This window comes from Oncorhynchus tshawytscha, linkage group LG09 (genome assembly GCF_018296145.1).
Source record: "Oncorhynchus tshawytscha isolate Ot180627B linkage group LG09, Otsh_v2.0, whole genome shotgun sequence".
Classification (NCBI taxonomy): Eukaryota; Metazoa; Chordata; class Actinopteri; order Salmoniformes; family Salmonidae; genus Oncorhynchus; species Oncorhynchus tshawytscha.
The window spans coordinates 40,121,683-40,145,352 of record NC_056437.1 but is presented as its reverse complement, the minus strand read 5'-3'; the positions used below and the strand labels follow the sequence as shown (position 1 = coordinate 40,145,352).

General features: G+C 41.9%; 2 protein-coding genes across 12 annotated transcripts in view; both read left to right on the top strand.

The window, feature by feature from the left end:
* Window positions 1–7,875, top strand: part of LOC112257978 (ubiquitin carboxyl-terminal hydrolase 28) — a 39,669-nt gene extending 31,794 nt beyond the window's left edge. For 8 of the 9 annotated variants that reach the window (XM_024431964.2, XM_024431965.2, XM_024431963.2 and 5 more), the window contains 9 exons: window positions 132–304; window positions 1,913–2,209; window positions 3,978–4,073; window positions 4,913–5,091; window positions 5,318–5,396; window positions 6,003–6,082; window positions 6,199–6,322; window positions 6,669–6,867; window positions 7,143–7,875. In XM_024431964.2, coding sequence (XP_024287732.1) covers window positions 132–304; window positions 1,913–2,209; window positions 3,978–4,073; window positions 4,913–5,091; window positions 5,318–5,396; window positions 6,003–6,082; window positions 6,199–6,322; window positions 6,669–6,867; window positions 7,143–7,318 — 1,403 coding nt within the window. In that variant the 3' untranslated portion in view covers window positions 7,319–7,875. The remainder of the gene's footprint in view (window positions 1–131; window positions 305–1,912; window positions 2,210–3,977; window positions 4,074–4,912; window positions 5,092–5,317; window positions 5,397–6,002; window positions 6,083–6,198; window positions 6,323–6,668; window positions 6,868–7,142) is intronic. The other variant, XM_024431961.2, reaches the window with a different exon arrangement.
* Window positions 7,876–15,512: 7,637 nt separating this feature from the next.
* Window positions 15,513–22,003, top strand: LOC112257977 (G protein-activated inward rectifier potassium channel 4). 3 transcript variants are annotated; one of them, XM_024431955.2, is made up of 4 exons: window positions 15,513–15,691; window positions 17,722–17,987; window positions 20,209–21,421; window positions 21,573–22,003. In XM_024431955.2, exons 2-4 carry the CDS (start codon window positions 17,799–17,801, stop codon window positions 21,767–21,769), a joined length of 1,599 nt encoding a protein of 532 aa, XP_024287723.1. In that variant the 5' UTR covers window positions 15,513–15,691; window positions 17,722–17,798; the 3' UTR covers window positions 21,770–22,003. The 3 variants fall into 3 exon arrangements, with proteins under 3 accessions (XP_024287723.1, XP_024287725.1, XP_024287722.1); XM_024431957.2 differs by lacking the exon at window positions 15,513–15,691 and adding an exon at window positions 16,410–16,603; XM_024431954.2 differs by lacking the exon at window positions 15,513–15,691 and adding an exon at window positions 16,631–17,607.
* The last annotated feature ends 1,667 nt before the right edge of the window (window positions 22,004–23,670 follow it).

Sequence of the window (23,670 nt, the reverse complement as noted above, 5' to 3'; positions counted from 1 at the left end):
CTGTCTGTCTACCGATGGGGACAAATCAATTTCCCTCTTCATAAAATGTATCAAATGTATTAATTGTTCAATTGTTCAATTAAGCACTAGCAAATATTTCAGATCTGAAACAGGTCCTTGTCCTGTTTCAGAGCTTGTCCCAACAAGCCAGCCCCAGTCCCCAGTACCTGTGTCCCCAGTACCTGTGTCCCTGGAGAACGCTGGCAGCAGCCCAGAGGAGAGCGACCACCAGACTGTCACGCCAGAGCCCTGCCAACATACCAGCGAGGACAAGGAGGGGCAGCAACACAGTCAAGTGGGCAGGGTGAAAAGAGGGGTCTGGGGTTGTCATCTGAGCACCAATTGAATATCGGTCACATACTCTTATCTAGGCCACGTACACATATAGACCTAGGCCTATATCTCTTACTGTTGCATAGTGATAGCTTCTGCTACTAGATGTTTTGGGAGCGAGTCATTCAGTTTTATATAAACAACATATAAGAAAGTTATTCTCAGAGTTATTGTTTATCTTTTAGACAGTGGCTAAAGGCAGCTGTGTTTACCATTGGCCTAACCTACCTATCTTGTCTGAGTTTTAACCAAGTCTTTTGTGAGATTGTACTTGTGAGCTTAATTTTTGTTTTAGTATGCCATTTTCATGCTAGATGTGTTGTGACTAAACAGATTCTGTAGTTAGTATACCCCAAGTGTTTGGCCTAAGTCCTTTTCCCCCACATCCCACCCCCTCCCTGGAGGCGATACGGCCTTAGCAGTCAGTCACTGCACACCCTCCCCCGGTCATCCCAGCAGCATTCCACAGTCAGTTGGTTTACCACTGGGGGTTCTTGCGGACACTGTCAGGAGGACACAGGAGCTGTGGCCAGTTTTTAAGTAGAACAGGAGCTTTTTATTCCTCTTACTGTACTTTACGGTCGGTTAGTTGGAGAGAGTTCTGGCGTATTAAAAAGGGGGATCCCTAGTCAGTTGTACATCTGAATGCATTCAACTGAAATGTGTCTACCGCATTTAACCCAACCCCTCTGAATCTGAGAGGTGCGGGGGGCTGCCATAATCGTCATCCACGTCTTTGGTGCCCGGGGAACAGTGGGCCAGAACACTCAGGGGCAGAAGGACAGATTTTTACCTTGTCAGCTCTGGGATTCGATCCAGCAACCTTTCGGTTACTGACCCAACACTCTAACCACTAGGCTACCTGCCACCAAGCCGTTGGTTGATTGGACCGATGCTCTTTTTCAGGCCTGTGAAATGTTATGAGAATGCTTCTGATGTGGCTGTTGCCAACATTGCGTAACAGCAGAATTTTGTGATTGTGTATGAAACAGAATGGGTGTATTCCTGGTTGCTCTTTGTTGTCTAATTTTTGGTAGAAAGTTGTCCAAGTAGTATCAGTAGTATCTGAATATTATGTCTAGATTTTACCCACCTTATGTTAAATATAACTGTAATCCGCTTGGCGTGTGTCACATTCCATTACTTGCCGGACAGACTACCTGCCTGTGCAAACGGCAAACGTATTCATAAATGGTGTACATACGACCTCTAGTGGTGAATGTATATAGTCCTGAATGAATCCCAATGTAGTGAAGTGCTTTTGGTTTTGTTTATGGTCATTCCATTATTTTAATAATCCAACTATGTTAATGCACAGTAAATGTACATTTTACGACTCAGTTTGTCAATCAAAAGGGGATCCAGTCAGAAAAATCATTCTATTTTATTTAAATTATATATGCTGCAATTAAGCTTTTTATTGTGTAAGCATAATAATTTTTGTTTGGGAGAGGTGACACCTTTTTTTATTATCAGACAAGTACCAGACAGGTATGCATGTTAGGTCTCTATATGCCTTAGACTTGGCACCAGCTAACTTGATCTATCTAACTTAATGTCAACTTCATATGCCCAGCAGCTCCCCCCACCACAGTCTCCCAGCCCTGCAGCAGAGATGAATGGCCAGGCCCAGACTGCAGCTGTGACCCATGACCCCTCCACAGAGTTCACCACTGAGACCGACAGCGAGACTGGAGTCAGAGAGGCAGGGGCGGAAGCTGCGGCAGCGCCCGACACCCAGGCAGACAGCGAGGATGGTCAGGACGCCCTGCCGGCGCCTTGTCGCCAGCAGCAGCAACCAGAGAATGTGGTGGTGGAGATCCCCAACGTGGGCAGGATCCCGGTGCAGGCTGACAATGATGGCTACAATGAGGAGGTAGAGAGTCGCCCCATACATAATTTAAATAAATACACTGCCTTCGGATAGTATTCAGACCCCTTGACTTTTCCACATTCCTCTCGTCAATCTACACACTATACCTCATAATGAAAAGCAAAAACAGTTCAACATTTTTTTGAAATATTACATTTACGTAAGTATTCAGACCTTTTACACAGTACTTTGTTGAAACACCTTTGGCAATGATTACAGCATCAAGTCTTCTTGGGTATGACGCTACAAGCTTGGCGCACCTGTATTTGGGGAGTTTCTCCCATTCTCCTCTGCAGATCCTCTCAAGCTGTCAGATTGGATGGGGAGCGTTGCTGCACAGCTGTTTTCAGGTGTCTCCATAGATGTTCGATCAGGTTCAAGTCCGGGCTCTGGATGGGCCACTCAAGGACATTCAGAGACTTGTCCCGAAGCTACTCCTGCGTTGTCTTGTCACTTGTAGGGTCGTTGTCCCGTTGGAAGGTGACCCGTCTCCCCAGTCTGAGGTTGTGAGCACTCTGGAGCAGGTTTTCGTCAAGATTCCTCTCTGTACTTTGCTCCGTTCATCTTTGCCTTGATCCTGACTAGTCTCCCAGTCCCTGCAGCTGAAAAACCTCCCAACAGCATGATACTGCCACCACCATGCTTCACAGTAGGGATGATGCCAGGTTTCCTCCAGATGTGACACTTGGAATTCAGGCCAAATAGTTCAATCTTGGTTTCATCAGACCAGAGAATCTTGTTTCTCATGGTCTGAGTATTTAGGTGCCTTTTGGCAAACTAGTGGGCTGTCATGTGCCTTTTACTGAGGAGTGGCTTCCGTCTGGCCGCTCTACCATAACGGTCTGATTGGTGGAGTGCTGCAGAGATGGTTGTCCTTCTGGACAACCATAAAGGCCCTTCTCCCCTGTCTGCTCAGTTTGACCTGGCAGCCAGCTCTCAGAAGAGTCTTGGTGGTACCAAACGTCTTCCATTTAAGAATGATGGAGGCCACTTTGTTCTTGGGGACCTTCAATGCTGCAGAAATGTTTTGTTGCCCTTCACCAGATTTGTGCCTCCACACAATCCTGTCTCAGAGCTCTACGGACAATTTCTCTGACCTCATGACTTGGTTTTTGCTCTGACATGTACTGTCAACTGTGGGACCCTATATAGACAGGTGTGCCTTTCCAAATCATGTCCAATGAATTGAATTTAGCACAGGTGGACTCGAATCAAGTTGTAGAAACATCTCAAGGATGATCAATGGAAACAGGATGTACCTGAGCTAAATTAAGAGTCTCATAGCAAAGGGTCTGAATACTTGTGTAAAACATGTATTTCTGTTTTTTATATTTAAGACAGTTTTAAAAAATATATATAAAACCTGTTTTCGCTTTGTCATTATGGGGTATTGTGTGTAGATTGCTGAGGAATGTTTAATTTAATCCTTTTTAGAACAAGGCTGTAATGTAACAATGTTGAAAAAGTCAAGGGGTCTGAATACCTCCCGAAGGCACATATATAAATCCAACTCCAATACTTTGAAAGCATGCTGTTCTGTGGTCGATGACTTCTATTGAATATTGGTTAGAAAATCATTTGGATACATTTTGGGCCATGCCACTCTTTTGACTGTTGCTTCAATTTATAATACGATCGTTTGCATCAATCCAATGAAGGTATACAGCATTCATGACTCCCTGAAAGGTGCATCGTTGCTATAGTAGTTTATTTGTGCATGGCCTCGCTCTAATGCCCATTCTTTGTACTTCTCTGTGGTTCTGTGTTTCAGATGATGCTCACTCCAGCTATGCAGGGAATCATTATGGCCATAGCCAAAGCCAGACAGGCATTCGACAATGAAGGCCCTGAGGCTGGCCTCATCAAGGTAAAGTCGTTAGTGCAATCTCACTAGTCTATGTCCTTCTACCATGCTATACTTGTAAATATTCTGTCAGTCTCCTCTTGTAGAGACAGATGTATGTACATTAAGGGGAGAGGTAGAGTCTTGGCAGACATAATTCCATGGACAGTATATTTTACAGTTCATAAACCATGTGCCATGGAATCGGTACATCAAAAATCTCCTCCCAACTATTTTGCAACCTGTATGGCGCAGCTGTCAATTGTTTGGTCCTTAAATGTAACTGGTATACTTTTTTTTTATTTCTCACAATTTTCTTTAGCCAATTCTGGCCTTTAATGCAGGGGCCAACAGACAAGTTCCTTACCTTCTCCCCTTTCCACTTGCCTGCCTTCTCCATTTTTGCGGTAATGCTGCAATTAGTTGTTTGTAATTTTGGATAGAGCAGACATTTTTTTGTTAACTGCATGTGTTATATAACTCCACCAGTCCTATTTATGATATAATTTACGAAGATTATACCATTTTTATAAATGTTTTTCAAAAATAATGTTTTTTTAAACAATTTATATATTTCTGTTTAATCATAATATTTGTTGTAATATTTGTTCTGTCTCTTTCTGGTGGATTAAACTGAAAATGCAACCAACTTTCTATTGCTTGTTATAAAAATAGCGATATTTTGGAGATTATTTAATTTTCAAATAACCAAAAGTGAGAGGTAGTAATCTGAATGGAGGGAAAAAATTACATTATTGAACACTGGGTGAGTTGACAACTCAACCAAATTTAAATCAAAACTATACGTTGAGATGACGTCTATGCCCAGTGGGCTCTAACATCTCTCACACTCCTCTCCTCAGGCGTTCCAGGAGGAGTACTCCCGTCTGTTTGAGTTGTCCCAGGAGGAGACCACTGCCCAGCAGGACCCACGCCTGCACCACGCCCTGGTCTACTTCTTCCAGAACAAGGCGCCCAATCGCGTCATCGAGAGGACCCTGCTGGAGGGCTTCACCGACCGCAACCTCAGCTTCGACGACAGGTCAGTCAGCACCACTCTCTGACATGCGATGAAATGTATATTTAAAAACGTTTAAATGTGTTCATGTTTTGTCATTTCATTGTAAATTGTACATGCAATTCAGCTTGTTGCTGCTATTTTTACAATTATTTGTTGAACAATTAAAAAGCATTTCATCAACATTATCAAGTTGGCAGTATTATTCATAAGTTTATTTCTGTGGGGCAAATCATCACTTCCTGTGTAGGTCCATCAGTATCATGAGAGAGGCCCGCGCCAAACTACGCCTCATCAAGCCAGAGGATATGGATATGGAGGAATATATGGTATGTGTCAATAGCTAGGTTTCCCTTAGCCAATCTAAATCCAACCTCCAGGGGCATAGCTAACTTTCAACCAACCTTTACTGCTGATACTTTCTTTATTCTTGATTTTGAAGGCATTTGTCTTATAAATACCTGTTTTCAGTTGCAGGTGGAACTCTGGTAACGGGAGAATATAAAAAAAAATATCTCACTCTGTGCAAAAAGTAGATTTAATATTTTTCTGGTTATTGGAGTTCATTTTTAGTTGAAAATTGGCAGCCAGGCAACCGATCATCATGTCGCCAGCATACACATTTTTACTGGCATAAAAATGGTTGAATGGAGTATGAATGATCATTACCTGTGATGTTCCAAAATGTTGTCCCCGCTGTTAAGCAGTTTGTTCCAACAATCATAAATAATCTAAGATCAGTGATTACTGGTCCTTTGTGTCATTACACATGTGGACAATTTGAGCTAAACACTATAAAATGCTTATTTGAGCATAAACCTACATTACACAGGCCTTGATGGATGGATTTATACCAAGACTCTAGGTAGGCTTTTTTCTCCATTGGAAATCAGACCAAACTTGCATTGATTGTGTCTGTGTGCTCTTCTCCTCAGCAATGGCATGACGACTACAGCCTGTTCCGGACAGTGTTTGTCTACCTGCTGACGGGCTTGGAACAGTACCAGCATGGAAAGTAGGTGTTGTCATGGCGACCGGGGCTCTGCCCCTACGTGATCAGCCTGTATGGTGGTTTGAGTGAATGAGTGGGCTGACTGTCTGATGTGGCGTGATATCATTGTGTTCCACCAGGGTGAGCGAGGCGCTGAATTACCTCAACCACGCCTACAAAGACAACACCATGCTACTGAGAAGAGGGGAGAAGAGAGGGGTGGACCAGTCACTTATTGCACTTTACAGGAGGAGATGTCTCAAAGTGAGTGCTACTGATGATGCAGATGCATCACTGTGAAAGACCTGGTTGTGAAGATTTGGGACATGAGACTGATATTGTCAGTTGGGAACATAAAAATCAAGATCTATTAAAGTTAATAAAATGGAGAATATGAAGGCTAAACTTCAGTGTGAGTGAAAGTTTCACAGGGCTGGAGTTAATAGCCCTGCTATATAGTATATTAACACTTTGTCTGTATATAGACCAATTATTTCTATACATTTTTATTTGGCTACAGATTGGTCATTTTGCATATGCTCTTATCCAAAAAGACTCCATAGTGACACTGCATATGCATATCCCCCTCCCCCTTCTACCCTCTTCCTAGGAATTGAATGACAATGCGGCCACCCTGTTCAGGAGCAGCGAGGTGAGCGGCGTGGAGGAGGGCATGATCATCATGAACGAGGCGGTTATCCCCTGCATGCACCTGATGAGCCGGCCGGACATGATCAGCCAGGAGGACCTGGACACAATGGAGGCTATCCGCAGCCACTGGTGCTCCTACCTGGAAGTGGACCTGGATGGTGAGGACAGAGGGAGGGGAAGAGGTTCTTACTGGGCTTTATCCAAACTGTGCTAAATGTTTATCTACATCAACACTGCTGTCATTTGCAGATTTCAGTAACACCTTACTTAAAGCTGAGAGGTATAATTGCGTTATTATAAGGCTTATAATTAAAAGAAATTCTCTCTGTAGCACATTTTCCTCATCTAATTTATCACACATCTTAACTGTATTTTACTCCTTTTATGGAAGCTCTGTTTTTCTCTTCCTCTCCCCCCTTCCTCTCTTTCTCAGACTCCCTACAGTTAAAGCTGGGTGAGTTTCTGCCCAGGGTTCTGGACTGCTCAACAGAGAGGGTGGTCTTAAAAGATCCACCAACGGTGCGCTCCAAAGTGCCCCACGACTTGTGCAGCCGCCTGGCCGCCATCATGGAGTCTATCACCAACACCTCCGTGGTCGCTGTCAAATAAGACCAAGGGGTCAGAGGTCAGCTTCTGAGATTAATGGTCAGGACAGGTACGCTAGCTGGCAATCGCTAACATTTTATCCTCATGTAGAGTTGACAAACACTGGATTTTTGCATAGTAGTGCAAAGTAGTTTTTTTATATTACTTTTTAATGTGCTTTTGCCATATTTTCTAAATCAGAACATTAAGTAGATTCTGAGTGACTTGAGGCAGAGTTTATATGGTCATATGATACTCGCAGACACATCAAGAGGAGAGAGAGAAATGTCTATTATACATGAATAAGGTATTATTGCTTTGAACCTATTTAGGTATGTTTTAAGAAAGTGAAAACACAAGAAATAAGAGTATTTTTTTAATTGTTTGTTAGATATTTTACATGTACCATGATACATTAGGATTGCAGTGAACAACAGGCTCTTGAAGATTTATTTGTTTAGAAATTCAGCTTCCTTTGTCTTGTTTTGTATTTTCCTGTTTATATATGTAAGCCTTTCCTTCCACTCCTGTTTTCCACTTCTTGAAAACTGTGTTGACGCTCAATAAACTTTTAAACTTTCTGTTCTTCTTTTCTCCTTGATTTGCTCTCAAGTCTTCTTTTGTGCCTGACCCATTTTTCAATTTATATTTCTGTCTTTCACCTTATAACACCCCTCGTCACCCCTCCACACACAGAGAAAACACTATCAATAATTGAATGAACACTGTACATTGGATCTAGCATCCAACTTAAAACTTACAGTATGTATTGTACAGTGCATTCGGAAAGTAGACCTCTTGCATTCGGAAAGTAGACCTCAGACCTCTTGACTTTTTCCACATTTTGTTAAATCGTTTCTTTCCCTCATCAATTTACACACAATAGCCCATAATGGCAAAGCAAAAACAGTTTATTTTTTATTTTTCGTAAATGTATTACAAATGAAAACTGATATCACATTTACATAAGTATTCAGACCCTTCACTCCGTACTTTGTTGAAGGACCTTTGGCAGCGATTACAGCCTCGAGTCTTCTTGGGTATGACGCTACAAGCTGGGCACACCTTTATTTGGGAGTTTCTTCCATTCTTCTCTGCAGATCTTCTCAAGCTCTGTCAGGTTGGATGGGGAGAGTTGCTGCAGCTATTTTCAGATCTCTCCAGAGATGTTCGATTGGATTCAAATCCGGGCTCTGGCTGGGCCACTCAAGGACATTCAGAGACTTGTCCTGAAGCCACTCCCTGTTATCTTGGCTGTGAGCTTAGGGTCATGGTCCTGTTGGAAGGTGAACGTTCGCCCCAGTCTGAGGTCCTGAGTGCTCTGGAGCAGGTTTTCGTCAAGGATCTCTCTGTACTTTGCTCCGTTCATCTTTCCCTCAATCCTGACTAGTCTCCCAGTCCCTGCCGCTGAAAAACATCTCAACAGCATGATGCTGCCACCCCCATTCTTCACTGTAGGGATGGTGCCAGGTTTCTTCCAGACATTATGCTTGGCATTCAGGCCAGAGAGTTCAGTCTTGGTTTCATCAGACCAGAGAATCTTGTTTCTCATGGTCTGAGTGTCTTTTGTCAAACTCCAAGCGGGCTGTCATATGCCTTTTACTGAGGAGTGGCTTCCCTCTGGCCTTTCTACCATAAAGGCCTGATTGGTGGAAGGTTCTCACATCTCCACAGAGGAACTCTGGAGCTCTGTCAGAGTGACCATCAGGTTCTTGGTCACCTCGCTGACCAAGGCCCTTCTCCCCGATTGCTCAGTTTGGCCAGGCGGCCAGCTCTAGGAAGAGTCTTGGTGGTTCCAAATTTCTTCCATTTAAGAATGATGGAGGCCACTGTGTTCTTGGGGACATTCAATGCTGTAGAATTTTTCTGTTACCCTTCACCAGATCTGTGCCTCGACACAATCCTGTATTGGAGCTCTACAGACAATGACCTCATGGCTTGGTTTTTGCTCTTACATGCACTGTCAACTGTGGGACCTTATATAGACAGGTGTGTGCATTTCCAAGTCATGTCCAGTCAAGTTGTAGAAACTTCTCAAGGATGATCAATTGAAACAGTATGCACCTGAGCTCAATTTCGAGTCTCATAGCAAAGGGTCTGAATACGTAAATAAGGTACTTCTGTTTGTTTTTTAAATTATGAACAAACATTTCAAAAAACCTGTTTACACTTTGTCATTATGGGGTACTGTCTGTAGATTGATGAGGGGAAAACATTTCATCCATTTTAGAATAAGGCTGTATCCAGGGTTAGGTAGGTTACTTTCTAAATGTAATCTGTTACAGTTACTAGTTAACTGTCAAATTGTAATCAAATTAAAATAAAATTTTATTGGTCACATGCGCCGAATACAATGGGTAATACAACCTTAGTGAAATGCTTACTTACAAGCCCCTAACCAACAATGCAGTTTAAAAAATACGAATAAGAAATTAAATGAACAAGTAATTGAAGAGCAGCAGCAAAATAAAAATAGTGAGACTATATACAGGGGGTGAGTTTTGAGGGCACTATGGTGTTGAACGCTGAGCTGTAGTCAAGGAATAGCATTCTTACATAGGTGTTCCTTTTGTCCGGGTGGGAAAGGGCAGTGTGGAGTGCAATAGAGATTGCATCATCTGTGGATCTATTAGGGTGGTATGCAAATTGTAGTGGGTCTAGTGTTTTTGGGATAATGGTGTTGATGTGAGCCATGACCAACCTTTCAAAGCACTTCATGGCTACAGACGTGTGTGCTACGGGTCAGTAGTCATTTAGGCAGATTACCTTAGTGTTCTTGGGCACAGGGACTAGGGTGGTCTGCTCGAAACATGTTGGTATTACAGACTTGGACAGGGAGAGGTTGAAAATGTCAGTGAAGACACTTGCCAGTTGGTCAGCGCATGCTCGCAGTACACGTCCTGGTAATCCATCTGGCCCTGCGGCCTTGTGAATGTTGGCCTGTTTAAAGGTCTTACTCACATCGGCTGCGGAGAGCGTGATCACACAGTCATCCGGAACAGCTGATGCTCTCATGCATGTTTCAGTGTTACTTGCCTCAAAGCGAGCATAGAAATGATTTAGCTCGTCTGGCAGGCTTGTGTCACTGCGGCTGTACTTTCTTTTGTAGTCTGTAATAGTTTGCAAGCCCCGCCACATCCAACGAGCGTCGGATCACGATTCTATCTTAGTCCTGCATTGACGCTTTGCCTGTTTGATGGTTCGTCGGCAGGCATAGCGGAATTTCTTATAAGCTTCCGAGTTAGAGTCCCGCTCCTCGGCAGCTGTACCCTTTAGCTCAGTGCGGATGTTGCTTGTAATCCATGGCTTCTGGTTGGGGTATGTACGTACTAGAGGTCGACCGATTGATTAGGGACGATTTTGAAGTTTTCATAACAATCGGTAATCTGAATTATTGGATGCTGATTACATTGCAATCCATGAGGAAACTGCGTGGCAGGCTGACCACCTGTTATACGAGTGCAGCAAGGAGCCAAGGTAAGTTGCTAGCTAGCATTAAACTTATCCTATAAAAAACAATCAATCTTCACATAATTTCTAGTTAACTACACAACTACACATTAATGCCTTTCTTAAAAATAATACATAGAAGTACATTTTTTAAAACCTGCATATTTAGTTAAAATAAATTCATGTTAGCAGGGAATATTAACTATGGAAATTGTGTCACTTCTCTTGCGTTCATTGCACGCAGAGTCAGGGTATATGCAACAATTTGGGCCGCCTGGCTCATCTCAAACTAATTGTCTAGAATTGTACATAATTATGACATAACATTGAAGGTTGTGCAATGTAACAGTAATATTTAGACTTAGGGTTGCCACCCGTTCGATAAAGTACGGAACGGTTCCGAAAGAATAAATGTTTTGTTTTCGAAATGGGTTTCCAGATATGACCATATTAATGACCAAAGGCTCATATTTCTGTGTTTATTATATTATAATTAAGTCTGATTTGATAGAGCAGTCAGACTGAGCAGTAGCAGGTTCGTAAGCATTCATTCAAACTTTACTCCGTTTGCCAGCAGCTCTTAGCAATGCTTGATGCACAGTGCTGTTTATGACTTCAAGCCTATCAACTCCTGAGATTAGGCTGGCAATACTAAAGTGCCTATTTAGACATCCAATAGTCAAAGGTGTATGAAATACAAATGGTATAGAGCGAAATAGTCGGCGCGTCATAATAACTACAACTTAACTTCTTAACTGGGAATATTGAAGAATTGTGAATATTGAACCACCAGCTTTCATATGTTCTGAGCAAGGAACTTAAACGTTCGCTTTTTTACATGGCACATATTGCACTTTTTTGCATTATTTAAACCAAATTGAGCATGTTTCATTATTTATTTGACACTAAATAGATTTTATTTATGTATTAAGTTAAAATAAAAATGTAAATTCAGTATTGTTGTAATTGTCATTACTACAAATCCTCTTTTTCTCCGTCTTCTCTTCACGTAAATGACGGGGATTTGGGCCTGTTCCCAGGAAAGCAGTATGTCCTTCACATCGGGCTCATCTGACTTATTAAAGGAAAAAAAAAGCTTCTGCCAGTTCGTGGTGAGTAATCGCTGTTCTGATGTCCAGGAGTTATTTTTGGTCATAAGAGACGGTAGCAGCAACATTATGTACAGAATAAGTTAAAAAAGAATTGACAAACAACGCAAAAAAATTATTTAAAAAAACAGTTGCTTAGGAGCATGTAAAACATCAGTGATCTTCACCGGTGCATGATGACATTAGTAGCACAACTTTTGGATTACCCAAACTCAGTAATGTAATCTGATTACATTCAGTTACTTTTAGATTACGTTCCCCTTAAGAGACATTAGAGGACAACAAAAATGTATGTTACCACTTGAATGACATATATTGCAAGATAAATCAATGTTAAAGTTTAAATAGCTGGCCATATATAGGTGTTAAATTTTACTTTATGGGTTGGTTATGTAGGCTTCTTCTAACCTATCGCTTTCTACTACATACAATTAATTATACGATTCAATTATATGTTTACATTAACCAAAGTCTATCAGAATTCCAGGCATTCCAATACATGTAATAACCCTTGATCTTCAGTAATAGGACTTGGAAATATGGAAGTATTAGTTAGGCAAATTGTTTTTCCTGAGCATAACCACAAACTAAGGATTTATTAGCCAGCCCTACACTGTTGTTTATGAAACGATAACAAAAAAATACAACACCTGTTGTATTTGGCGCACATGACAAATAAACTTTGATTTGAAAATCATATACAGAGTAGGGCTGGCTAATAAATCCTTAGTTTTGTGGTTATGCTCAGGTAAAGCAATTTGGCTAGCCTAAACTTCCAATGTATCCACTCTCAGATTAATAGACAGCTATGGATGTAAGAACTGACCATCCATGATATCAATATTATTGTTTTAACCATGTTATGAGGCAGTGTTTTGTTTACATTTATAATGTTTACAAACATTGAAGAAAAACAAGCATATATTTGGGGTTCTCGTGGAGTGTGAAAGTTTAACTAAACTCATGAGGCAAGTATACATTTTATTCTTCCAGAATCAATGGATATATATATAATTTAGAAGTCAAAAAATGGATGTAGCAACTACAAATTGCCCCTTTACCTCTATCAAAAGGGTGTGAGTTTGAGTATTTGTCCATTAGGCCTATGGATTTATTTTAATTTTAAATCAGCATGAATTAGATGAGCAATAAAAGCCCCACTTTTATTCCATAGGCTGGGATCTTCACTATGCAGCTGCTGCAAGAGCACATTTTTCACTGGCTGTCCACTGGTTTCAAAAACAATGATTGATAGGCAGCTTAACTTCTTGAATTCAACCATTATTGGGTTCAAATACACATTTACTTTTGTGAACAGCCATCCACAACAACCACAATCCGAAAAGCGCAAATAGCTAAATGAGAGCAGCAGTGCAATTTGTTCTCTGACTTGTGGTCAGACTCTCTCAGGTGGAACAAACTTAAAAGTTGTGCCTTTTTTCAATGCTGATTTGAATGTTATTGAGATCAGATTTTTTTCCACAAATATATTTTCTGAATTTAAAAGTGATCTAGTTTTTCAAAAGTATTTATAATCTGATTACAATATTTTAGCTGGTAAAAAAAGATTACAGTTGCCGTTTTTTGTCATCCCTTACATGTAACTGATCACATGTAACCATTATTTTAGGGATGCAGATATATTGGTGAACATCGGAATCTGCGATATTAGCTAAACATTGGTATCGGCCTGATGTCTACTTTAACCGATGTGCAAAACCTATTTCAAAGCTGACGTGCATACCTATATAAGGTAGGTACACATGCCACACAGCATTCCTAACTTAGCCCACAATGTATCCTGTGTGGATCAAGCAGTCATTTGAAAGAGTAAGAACATTTCAGCAAGACAACTGCAAAGGCGAAATCCATTAAGGCCAAGATAATGGAATTCATTGCCCTTGACAGTCAACCATACTCTGTAGTGGGTAATATTGGCTTTCGTGACTGGTCGAGTACCAGTACACACTAACAAGTGCCTATTTTTCCAGATGTTGCCCTACCGGAGTTGCACAGTAGTCACTGCTATTAGCTTTACAACATATTATGGAACGGTCTTTGCGTGTCAAAAAAAGATACACGTCAAATAACACTATTTGATGTGCCGAATAAGCTTTTAATATGAACGTCAATTAACACCGTTGTATTATAGAATGTTGTGTTCTGAATTTGCACTTGCAAGCACTACTATTAGTACTATCAAAGCTGTACAAAAACGTCTGCAAACAAGCAAACACTGGCCACGAACGATGCGTTACAATACCGCGTTGGTAAAAAAGCCTTATTTGTTCGACAGCAACTTTTGGGGTAGCTCCAATACAACCAGCCTGAAAACAATGACCAGTAGAAACTGCAGTCATTAACATTACTCTTAGCAATGATTTAGGAATCCTTGTGAGTAAGTATTAGCTAGATAGCTACTTGTTGTTCGCCTATTGAAAATGAACTTCAGTTCATGAAAATGAATAGCTAGCCAGCTACTTAACCCGGTTACCCAAAGCTATAAGCAGTCAGCATCTGGCTAGTGAGGCTCCACCCGACCGGGTTATGTGTTGTAAAGCTAGCCACAATAAGGATTAGGCACAATAGTGGAATTTGCGGTTTGCCTTCAAAATAAAAGTAGCTATTTGAAAGTGATGGAGGTTACAATTGGTGTATTCATGCCATATTTAGACTAGATAATGTTAAACAATGAAAATGGGTATGAGTCTACTCTGTGACACACACAGAACACAACTGTGAAGAGTTTATGCAAATATTAGCGTTGTAGCTCTTATCATGGGACTGACTGTGTGAAATCCCCTCCCAGTCAGTCAATTGTGTGTATTGACATTCAAATTGCACTGTACAGCTTTACCTAACAATTGGGTATCAATGAAATGGGATATCAGTCTACTCAATACCCAATATATTTTTCCCCAATGTCCTCCTCAGAGTTATCAGACTCCAAAACATCCACTCAGTATTGTTTTTCCTCGGGAATAGTGTTCAATACACATAGGTTGACAATAAACGTGGCTCAATTCACAGTTGTTTCAGAGTCCCACAATAAGAGCTACGACGCTAATGTTTTCTGGGTGTCACTGAGTAGACTGATACCTTCATTGATCAACAATCCATAGGTAAGGCTGTGCAGTGAAATAAGAATGCTGCCAATGCAATTCAAAAGTATATTGCATCCAGTGTGATTTCAACAGATTTGTGAAATTAACAAATGGTCTTTTGTTGATTTTTATATAACATTCCAACCTCGTTTAGCATGATCTATGGCATAATTCTATTTGTAATAATTTGCATCACTGTCAATGACACTTTTATTTTGAAGGCTAACCGCAAGTTCCACTCTTGTGGCTCATCCTTATTGTTGCTAGCTACACATAGATGGGTCTGACCACCATTAATGAAATAATAAATGTTATAAATTAGGGTTGTTTTAGATGATGACACCTACTGAATCAATTTGTCGTTTTGCTATCTTTTTGGAGAACAATGTTTGCATCCATGAGCTAGCTTTTTTTATGACCAGCACTGTAGGTGCGCGAGACAACTTTACCAGCATCATAGCATACATATCGATGAATCGTTGTGACATATGAAATACGAGTGATAGTGTAATCAATGTGTAATAACTACGTTAAAGAAATATTCAGGCGTTAAATTATGTCATGTGCAGTCATATTCAGGTCCTGATTGGTCAACAAGTTTATTTGACACGTCAAATACTGACACGTCAAATACGTCTGTCTTTTTTGACATGCAAAGACTCAAACGGCGTTCCATAGAAGTCCTGGTTGAGAATGAAACAACAGAACAAATGAACACCAAAACAGCACTGCAAGTTAGTGAAAGAAATAGGTTTTGATTGTTTTTTACTGGTAATGGAGACATACGTAAATGCCAACAAAATAACTTTTTGGTCAGTGTGGTGTGTGTGTAACCTTTATTTAACTAGGCAAAATAAAGTATATAGCTAGGTATCATCATCTAACAATTACATTTTGGGCTGATACCGATATCCAATATTTTCCTTGCCAAAAAAAAAAAAACGATACCTATAACTGATATTTAAAATTTTAGTAGCCTTTAAAGCATTCTAGTACAGTTAAATAGTTAACACACACATGGGCGCAGCGGTCTACGGCACTGCATCTCGGTGCAAGAGGCATCACTACAGTTCCTGGTTCGAGTCCAGGATGTATCACATCCGCCCGTGATTGAGCCCAGCGTCGTCCGGGTTTGGCCAGGGTAGGCCGTCATTGTAAATAAGAATTTGTTCTTAATCGACTTGCCTACTTAGATAAAGGTTAAATAAAATAATAAACATGTAATCCGTTACTCCCCAACCCTGGCTGTAACGTAACAAAATGTGGAAAAGGTCAAGGGGTCTGAATACTTTCCGAATGCACTGTACATTGTGTTTGTTTATTTCTCACTTCCCATGGTGTTGCACTACTTCCTGGCTGCACAGCTTACCAGCCCTGCTGACCTCACGAGCAGATTAACAGCTGACCTCCCTGTGTGATCAGACCAATGGCTGGGGGGACTGTGGGGGTGGGTGGGGGGGCCTCTGGTCCGCAGCTGGACAGTAGGCGCCCTGCCAGTTCGCCTTGACATCACCGGAGAGGCACCACAGCACCAGCTTTACCACTCAAAAAGCTATCCTGCTTCTTTTTTTGTTGTTGTTGATAGCGTTATATCTCATGTGGAAGATGATCTGAAACTGAGAACAAATACTAGCATCTCTATTCAGGTATGGTTTAGTTTGTTGTTTCTTTCTTTTGGCAGTTAGTTGTGATGACTCTCCTTAATGTACAGACATACATACCTCCATCCTCTACTTTCCTCCTCTGTTTGTATTTTCATAGTTTCCCTGGTTGTTCTAGCTAATTCCTTCTCGTGTTGGTCTGGTTATATGGAGGTTGTTGTAAGGTTACAACTAAAAAAGGGACTTTTGTTTTTACAGTTATGTAACTTTTAGTAATGGGCCGCACATCTCAGAATTGGTGAAGCCCCATCTGTGTAAAATCAACACATTTATGAAGATGTTAAACATTAGCGACACATCATAAATGTCGCATCTCAACTATTCTACAGATAAGGGTTTATTATACATCTCTAGATTTTCCTCTACATCATTCGGAGTGCAAGCCTTAATTAGCGCTGTTGATTACAATGCCTTGGGCAGTTCATGGTCTACTGCACTCTGGAGTCAGAGTCGATATTGACGTGTTCCAAAATCGTACACGCAGCGCAGCACGTCTGCTGCTACGAGCTGTTTGGCGGACCAGTAGAGGATAGAATGACAACACAAACAGTAACAGTGACCACAAGAAATAATAGAGACTTGCCCAGGGTTTATTTGACCACATCTGGGGAAAAACAATTACCTAAACCCTCGTAACTAAGAGAAAGACCGTAATCTCCTCAAAATCCATCACCATGCTCCTTGGTTGTTCCCAGATTAATTTAAAGGGATTAGTCATAATCCTGGATGTTTAATTAGATCCAGCAGAGACCGATGATATCACACGACGCACGTCACATTAGAATGATCTGAAAGGTCATCGGGTTGGGATGAGAGGGGGAGGAATGATGTAAGAAATTATACTGAGGGAGAGGTAACCATCTGGTGGAAGAAGTCCCTCCGTATCAGAGATCTGTCATACACCCACTGACCCACAGCTGGATTTAACGTTCTAGCAATCCCTCAAATTTCACATACAGCGTATGACTAAATGATCAGGACAAAAGGAGGTAAGTTCAACCAGTATTGCATGGTGGAAGAGTTTCATTTACTCTCCTCTTTCCTCTGTGGTGGTGGTTGTTAATTGTGTGACAACTCTCAATCAGATTCTATTGCTTCAACAGGAACACGAAATCAACTTCCTGAGCCCTCGGCAGCTCAGCTGCCACACAGAGCACAGGAATCTACAGTAGTCTCTGTGATGGTTTCCACCATGATGTGCAGCAGGGTGACATTACACGAGCCCCATAACGGAGACTACAGGAGTCCTATGAGAATTGCCCCTCGCAGGAACTCTATTCCCCCAACAAAGGCTCTCACAGCCAAACATCTCCTGGCATACCCTAGACCACCCCCAGAGTCAACACGCTTTACCCCATATCCAAAGAAGGTAACTATTGCAGAGTCAATTTCATTCATTTGTGTTTTGGGATATTGTTCAGTGGGTTGTGTTTACACTGAACACCCTGTTTCCATCACAAATACATTGTAGATCATGTATGTAATGTACAAGTCAGTCAATTGATATATTTATATACAGTGCCTTGCGAAAGTATTCGGCCCCCTTGAACTTTGCGACCTTTTGCCACATTTCAGGCTTCAAACAAAGATATAAAACTGTATTTTTTGTGAAGAATCAACAACAAGTGGGACACAATCATGAAGTGGAACGACATTTATTGGATATTTCAAACTTTTTTAACAAATCAAAAACTGAAAAATTGGGCGTGCAAAATTATTCAGCCCCCTTAAGTTAATACTTTGTAGCGCCACCTTTTACTGCGATGTAAGTCGCTTGGGGTATGTCTCTATCAGTTTTGCACATTGAGAGACTGACATTTTTTCCCATTCCTCCTTGCAAAACAGCTCGAGCTCAGTGAGGTTGGATGGAGAGCATTTGTGAACAGCAGTTTTCAGTTCTTTCCACAGATTCTCGATTGGATTCAGGTCTGGACTTTGACTTGGCCATTCTAACACCTGGATATGTTTATTTTTGAACCATTCCATTGTAGATTTTGCTTTATGTTTTGGATCATTGTCTTGTTGGAAGACAAATCTCCATCCCAGTCTCAGGTCTTTTGCAGACTCCATCAGGTTTTCTTCCAGAATGGTCCTGTATTTGGCTCCATCCATCTTCCCATCAATTTTAACCGTGCAAAATTATTCAGCCCCTTTACTTTCAGTGCAGCAAACTCTCTCCAGAGGTTCAGTGAGGATCTCTGAATGATCCAATGTTGACCTAAATGACTAGTGATGATAAATACAATCCACCTGTGTGTAATCAAGTCTCCGTATAAATGCACCTGCACTGTGATAGTCTCAGAGGTCCGTTAAAAGCGCAGAGAGCATCATGAAGAACAAGGAACACACCAGGCAGGTCCGAGATACTGTTGTGAAGAAGTTTAAAGCCGGATTTGGATACAAAAAGATTTCCCAAGCTTTAAACATCCCAAGGAGCACTGTGCAAGCGATAATATTGAAATGGAAGGAGTATCAGACCACTGCAAATCTACCAAGACCTGGCCGTCCCTCTAAACTTTCAGCTCATACAAGGAGAAGACTGATCAGAGATGCAGCCAAGAGGCCCATGATCACTCTGGATGAACTGCAGAGATCTACAGCTGAGGTGGGAGACTCTGTCCATAGGACAACAATCAGTCGTATATTGCACAAATCTGGCCTTTATGGAAGAGTGGCAAGAAGAAAGCCATTTTTTAAAGATATCCATAAAAAGTGTTGTTTAAAGTTTGCCACAAGCCACCTGGGAGACACCCCAAACATGTGGAAGAAGGTGCTCTGGTCAGATGAAACCAAAATTGAACTTTTTGGCAACAATGCAAAACGTTATGTTTGGCGTAAAAGCAACACAGCTCATCACCCTGAACACATCATCCCCACTGTCAAACATGGTGGTGGCAGCATCATGTTTTGGGCCTGCTTTTCTTCAGCAGGGACAGGGAAGATGGTTAAAATTGATGGGAAGATGGATGGAGCCAAATACAGGACCATTCTGGAAGAAAACCTGATGGAGTCTGCAAAAGACCTGAGACTGGGATGGAGATTTGTCTTCCAACAAGACAATGATCCAAAACATAAAGCAAAATCTACAATGGAATGGTTCAAAAATAAACATATCCAGGTGTTAGAATGGCCAAGTCAAAGTCCAGACCTGAATCCAATCGAGAATCTGTGGAAAGAACTGAAAACTGCTGTTCACAAATGCTCTCCATCCAACCTCACTGAGCTCGAGCTGTTTTGCAAGGAGGAATGGGAAAAAATTTCAGTCTCTCGATGTGCAAAACTGATAGAGACATACCCCAAGCGACTTACAGCTGTAATCGCAGTAAAAGGTGGCGCTACAAAGTATTAACTTAAGGGGGCTGAATAATTTTGCACGCCCAATTTTTCCGTTTTTGATTTGTTAAAAAAGTTTGAAATATCCAATAAATGTCGTTCCACTTCATGATTGTGTCCCACTTGTTGTTGATTCTTCACAAAAAAATACAGTTTTATATCTTTGTTTGAAGCCTGAAATGTGGCAAAAGGTCGCAAAGTTCAAGGGGGCCGAATACTTTCGAAAAGGCACTGTATATGTATATTATTTTTTTTAGGTTGTAGCAAAAACCAACATGGCCATGATGATGCTCCACTCCAGAAGAGCCTCTCTCTTCCCCAGCACAAATAACTTCCCAGCTCTCCCACCCCAGCTAGTCCCCTCTGCATCCCCCCAGTCACATCCCAAGACCCCAGCCCCCCATAGGGTTGTTGCAGGATTGATCAGCCGGGAGGTAGACACCGGCCAGTACATCATTCCCACTGAGGAGCCAGAGGAGCCTGTCACTGCTCATCATGCTCACCGCAGACGCCACCTCAAGCGCTTCAGCTCCAGGTGGTACTCAGGCGCTCCTTCTGGTGGCCCCTTTGATAGCACCCATAGCCCCAACCAAGGCACAAGTGGTGAGAACAAGCCCCACAAGCCGCGCTGCAAACTTCTAGGTGAAGGGAGGCCAAATTACGGTACCGCCAACAAGCAGCGTCAACGCTACGTCACCAAAGACGGGAAGTGCCAGGTGAACCTGGGCCCCATCGAGGACAAGAGCCGTTTCCTCTCAGACATCTTCACCACTCTGGTGGACCTGAAGTACCGCTGGTTCCTCTTTGTCTTTACCATGTGCTACATTGTTACGTGGGTGGCCTTCGCAGAGATCTACTTCCTAGACGCCTGGCTGAGGGATGACGTGGCCCACGTCCATGACCCGCAATGGCAGCCGTGCTTCGAGAACGTGGACAGTTTCATCTCCGCCCTGCTTCTGTCGGTGGAAAGCCAGAGGACCATTGGCTACGGCTCCAGATTGGTGACGGCCAACTGCATGGAGGGAGTGGTTCTCCTCATGGCCCAGTCTATCATTGGCTCAATCATTGATGCCCTCATGGTCGGCTGCATGTTCGTCAAAATCTCCAGGCCTCAGAAAAGGGCCCAGACTCTGATCTTCAGCAAACACTGTGTCATATCGGAGCGTGACGAGAAACTCTGCCTTCTCTTCCGCATTGGAGACCTGAGGGCGAGTCACATGGTGGACGCCAAGATTCGAGCCAAGCTTATTAAGTCCAGACAGACCAAGGAAGGGGAGTTCATACCACTGGAGCAGTCAGAGATCAACCTGGGCTACGATACCGGAGGAGACAGGCTTCTGTTGGTTGAGCCTCAGACCATCACCCATGTCATCAATGAAAGCAGTCCCTTCTGGGAAATAGGGGCTGAGCGTCTGACCAGGGAGAGATTTGAGATCATCATCATTCTGGAGGGAATCGTGGAGGCATCAGGTTGGTTGGCTTTGAATGTTAGAATGTGATATGTCAAATCATTTGAACAAGTTTTAATGTCTTCATGTCTGTGACTGTAGCATAAGAGCTAGATGTGTAAAGATGAAACATTTCATAATTGCCTTGCTGTGCTGTCTCCTTTGTGTTGTAGGTATGACATGCCAAGCCAGAACTTCCTATACTGAGGAGGAGATTCTGTGGGGCCACAGATTTGAATCCTGCATGTCTCTGGAAAAAGGGTCTTACCGGGTGGACAATGGTGCATTTGATAAAACCTTCCCAGTACATACCCTCACCCTTAGTGCTAAAGAGAAGAGTGATGAAAAAGAAGACGAGGTCCTCTTTTAGATCAGTACTATACACACTGAGCAAACAGCCCTTGTATTAATGGAATTTCAAGGCCAATACTTGTGAATGCCTAGGTTTCCCTCCTTAAAATTAACTTTCCTGTTGTCTTTAATATTGTGGAGAAACATTCTCCAAGAATTACATATTGACATGCTAATCTACAGTGCATTCGGAAAGTATTCAGACCCCTTGACTTTTTCCACATTTTGTTACATAACAGCCTTATTCTAAAATATATTAAATTGTTTTTTCCCCCCTCAATCTACACACAATACCCCATAAGGACAAAGCAAAAGTTTTTTTGTCAATTTGTAAATATCACATTTACATAAGTATTTAGACCCTTTACTAAGTACTTTGTTGAAGTACCTTTGTCAACGATTACAGCCTAGAGTCTTCTTGGGTATGACGCTACAAGCTTGGCACACCTGTATTTGGGAGTTTCTCCCATTCTCCTCTGCGAATCCTCTCAAGCTCTCAGGTTGGATGGGGACCATCGTGGCATAGCTATTTTCAGGTATCTCCAGAGATGTTCGATCGGGTTCAAATTCGGGCTCTGGCTGGGCCATTCAAAGACATTCAGAGACTTGTCCCGACGCCACTCCTGAGTTGTCTTGGCTGTGTGCTTAGGGTCGTTGTCCTGTTGGAAGGTGAACCTTCACCCCATTCTGAGGTCCTGAGAGCTATGGAGCAGGTTTTCATCAAGGATCTCTCTGTACTTTGCACCGTTCATCTTTCACTCTATCCTGACTAGTCTCCCAGTCCCTGCTGCTGAAAAACATCCCCACAGCATGATGCTGCCACCACCATGCTTCACTGTAGGGATGGTGCCAGGTTTACTCCAGGCGTGACGCTTGGCATTCAACCTTTGTTTTCAAGGCCCTTCTCCCCTGATTGCTCAGTTTCGCCGGGCGGCCAGCTCCAGGAAGAGTCTTAGTGTTATCCAATTCTTAACTTTAAGAAGGATGGAGGCCACTGTATTCTTGGGGACCTTCAATTCTGCAGAAAGGTTTTGGTACCCTTCCCTAGATCTGTGCCTTCGACACAATCCTGTCTCGGAGCTCTACGCACAATTCCTTTGATTTCATGGCTTGGTTTTTGCTGACATGCAATGTCAACTGTGGGGTCTTATATAGACAGGTGTGTGCCTTTCCAAATCATGTCTCGGGTGGACTCCAACCAAGTTATAGAAATATCAAGGATGATCCATGGAAACAGGATGCACCTGAGCTCAATTTCGAGTCTCATAGCAAAGGGTCTGAATACCTATGTAAATAAGGTATTTATGTGTTTTATTTTTAATACATTTGCAAAAATGTCAAAAAACCTGTTTTCTCTCTGTCATGGGGTATTGTGTGTAGATTGATTTATTTTTATTGAATCACTTTTAGAATAATGTTCTAACGTAACAAAATGTAGGAAAAGGGAAGGGGTCTGAATACTTTCTGAATACACTGTACACTCTTAACCAGAATTTGTACTTTGTTGACAGTGACAGCATTCATGTGGGTGATTTACAAAGAAGTTATCCAATCCTGGTTGTGTAGAAATGAGTATGCAGCCATGACTCCATGCGTTGTTACTTTACAATACTGTTTATTTATCTGTGTGTCTAGTTTATGGTTTATAATGGATAGTTGTAATTATGTGTTAACTGCTACCTGCTAAATCATAGAATTATGGCTCCTGCTCCCCTCTTGTTTTTGTCAGTTTTGTTGTTGTTTTGAAGACTTGTTACATCTTAAGTCTGTTTGTTTTAACTCACAATGTGCTAAGTACTGCACAAATATTGTGTTCCTTATTTGTAGTCACTTGTATTTTCATGGTGATCATGAATGCATGATGTAGTGATACGGCCATTATGATTCAAAATGTGATACATTTGAAGGATGTCAGTGTCG

Excerpts from the sequence above, each read along its gene's own strand:
- LOC112257977 (XM_024431954.2), top strand. Across the intron at positions 17,988-20,208 it reads TTACCCCATATCCAAAGAAG|GTTGTAGCAAAAACCAACAT; the intron begins GTAACTATTGCA and ends TATTTTTTTTAG. Across the intron at positions 21,422-21,572 it reads GGGAATCGTGGAGGCATCAG|GTATGACATGCCAAGCCAGA; the intron begins GTTGGTTGGCTT and ends TTTGTGTTGTAG.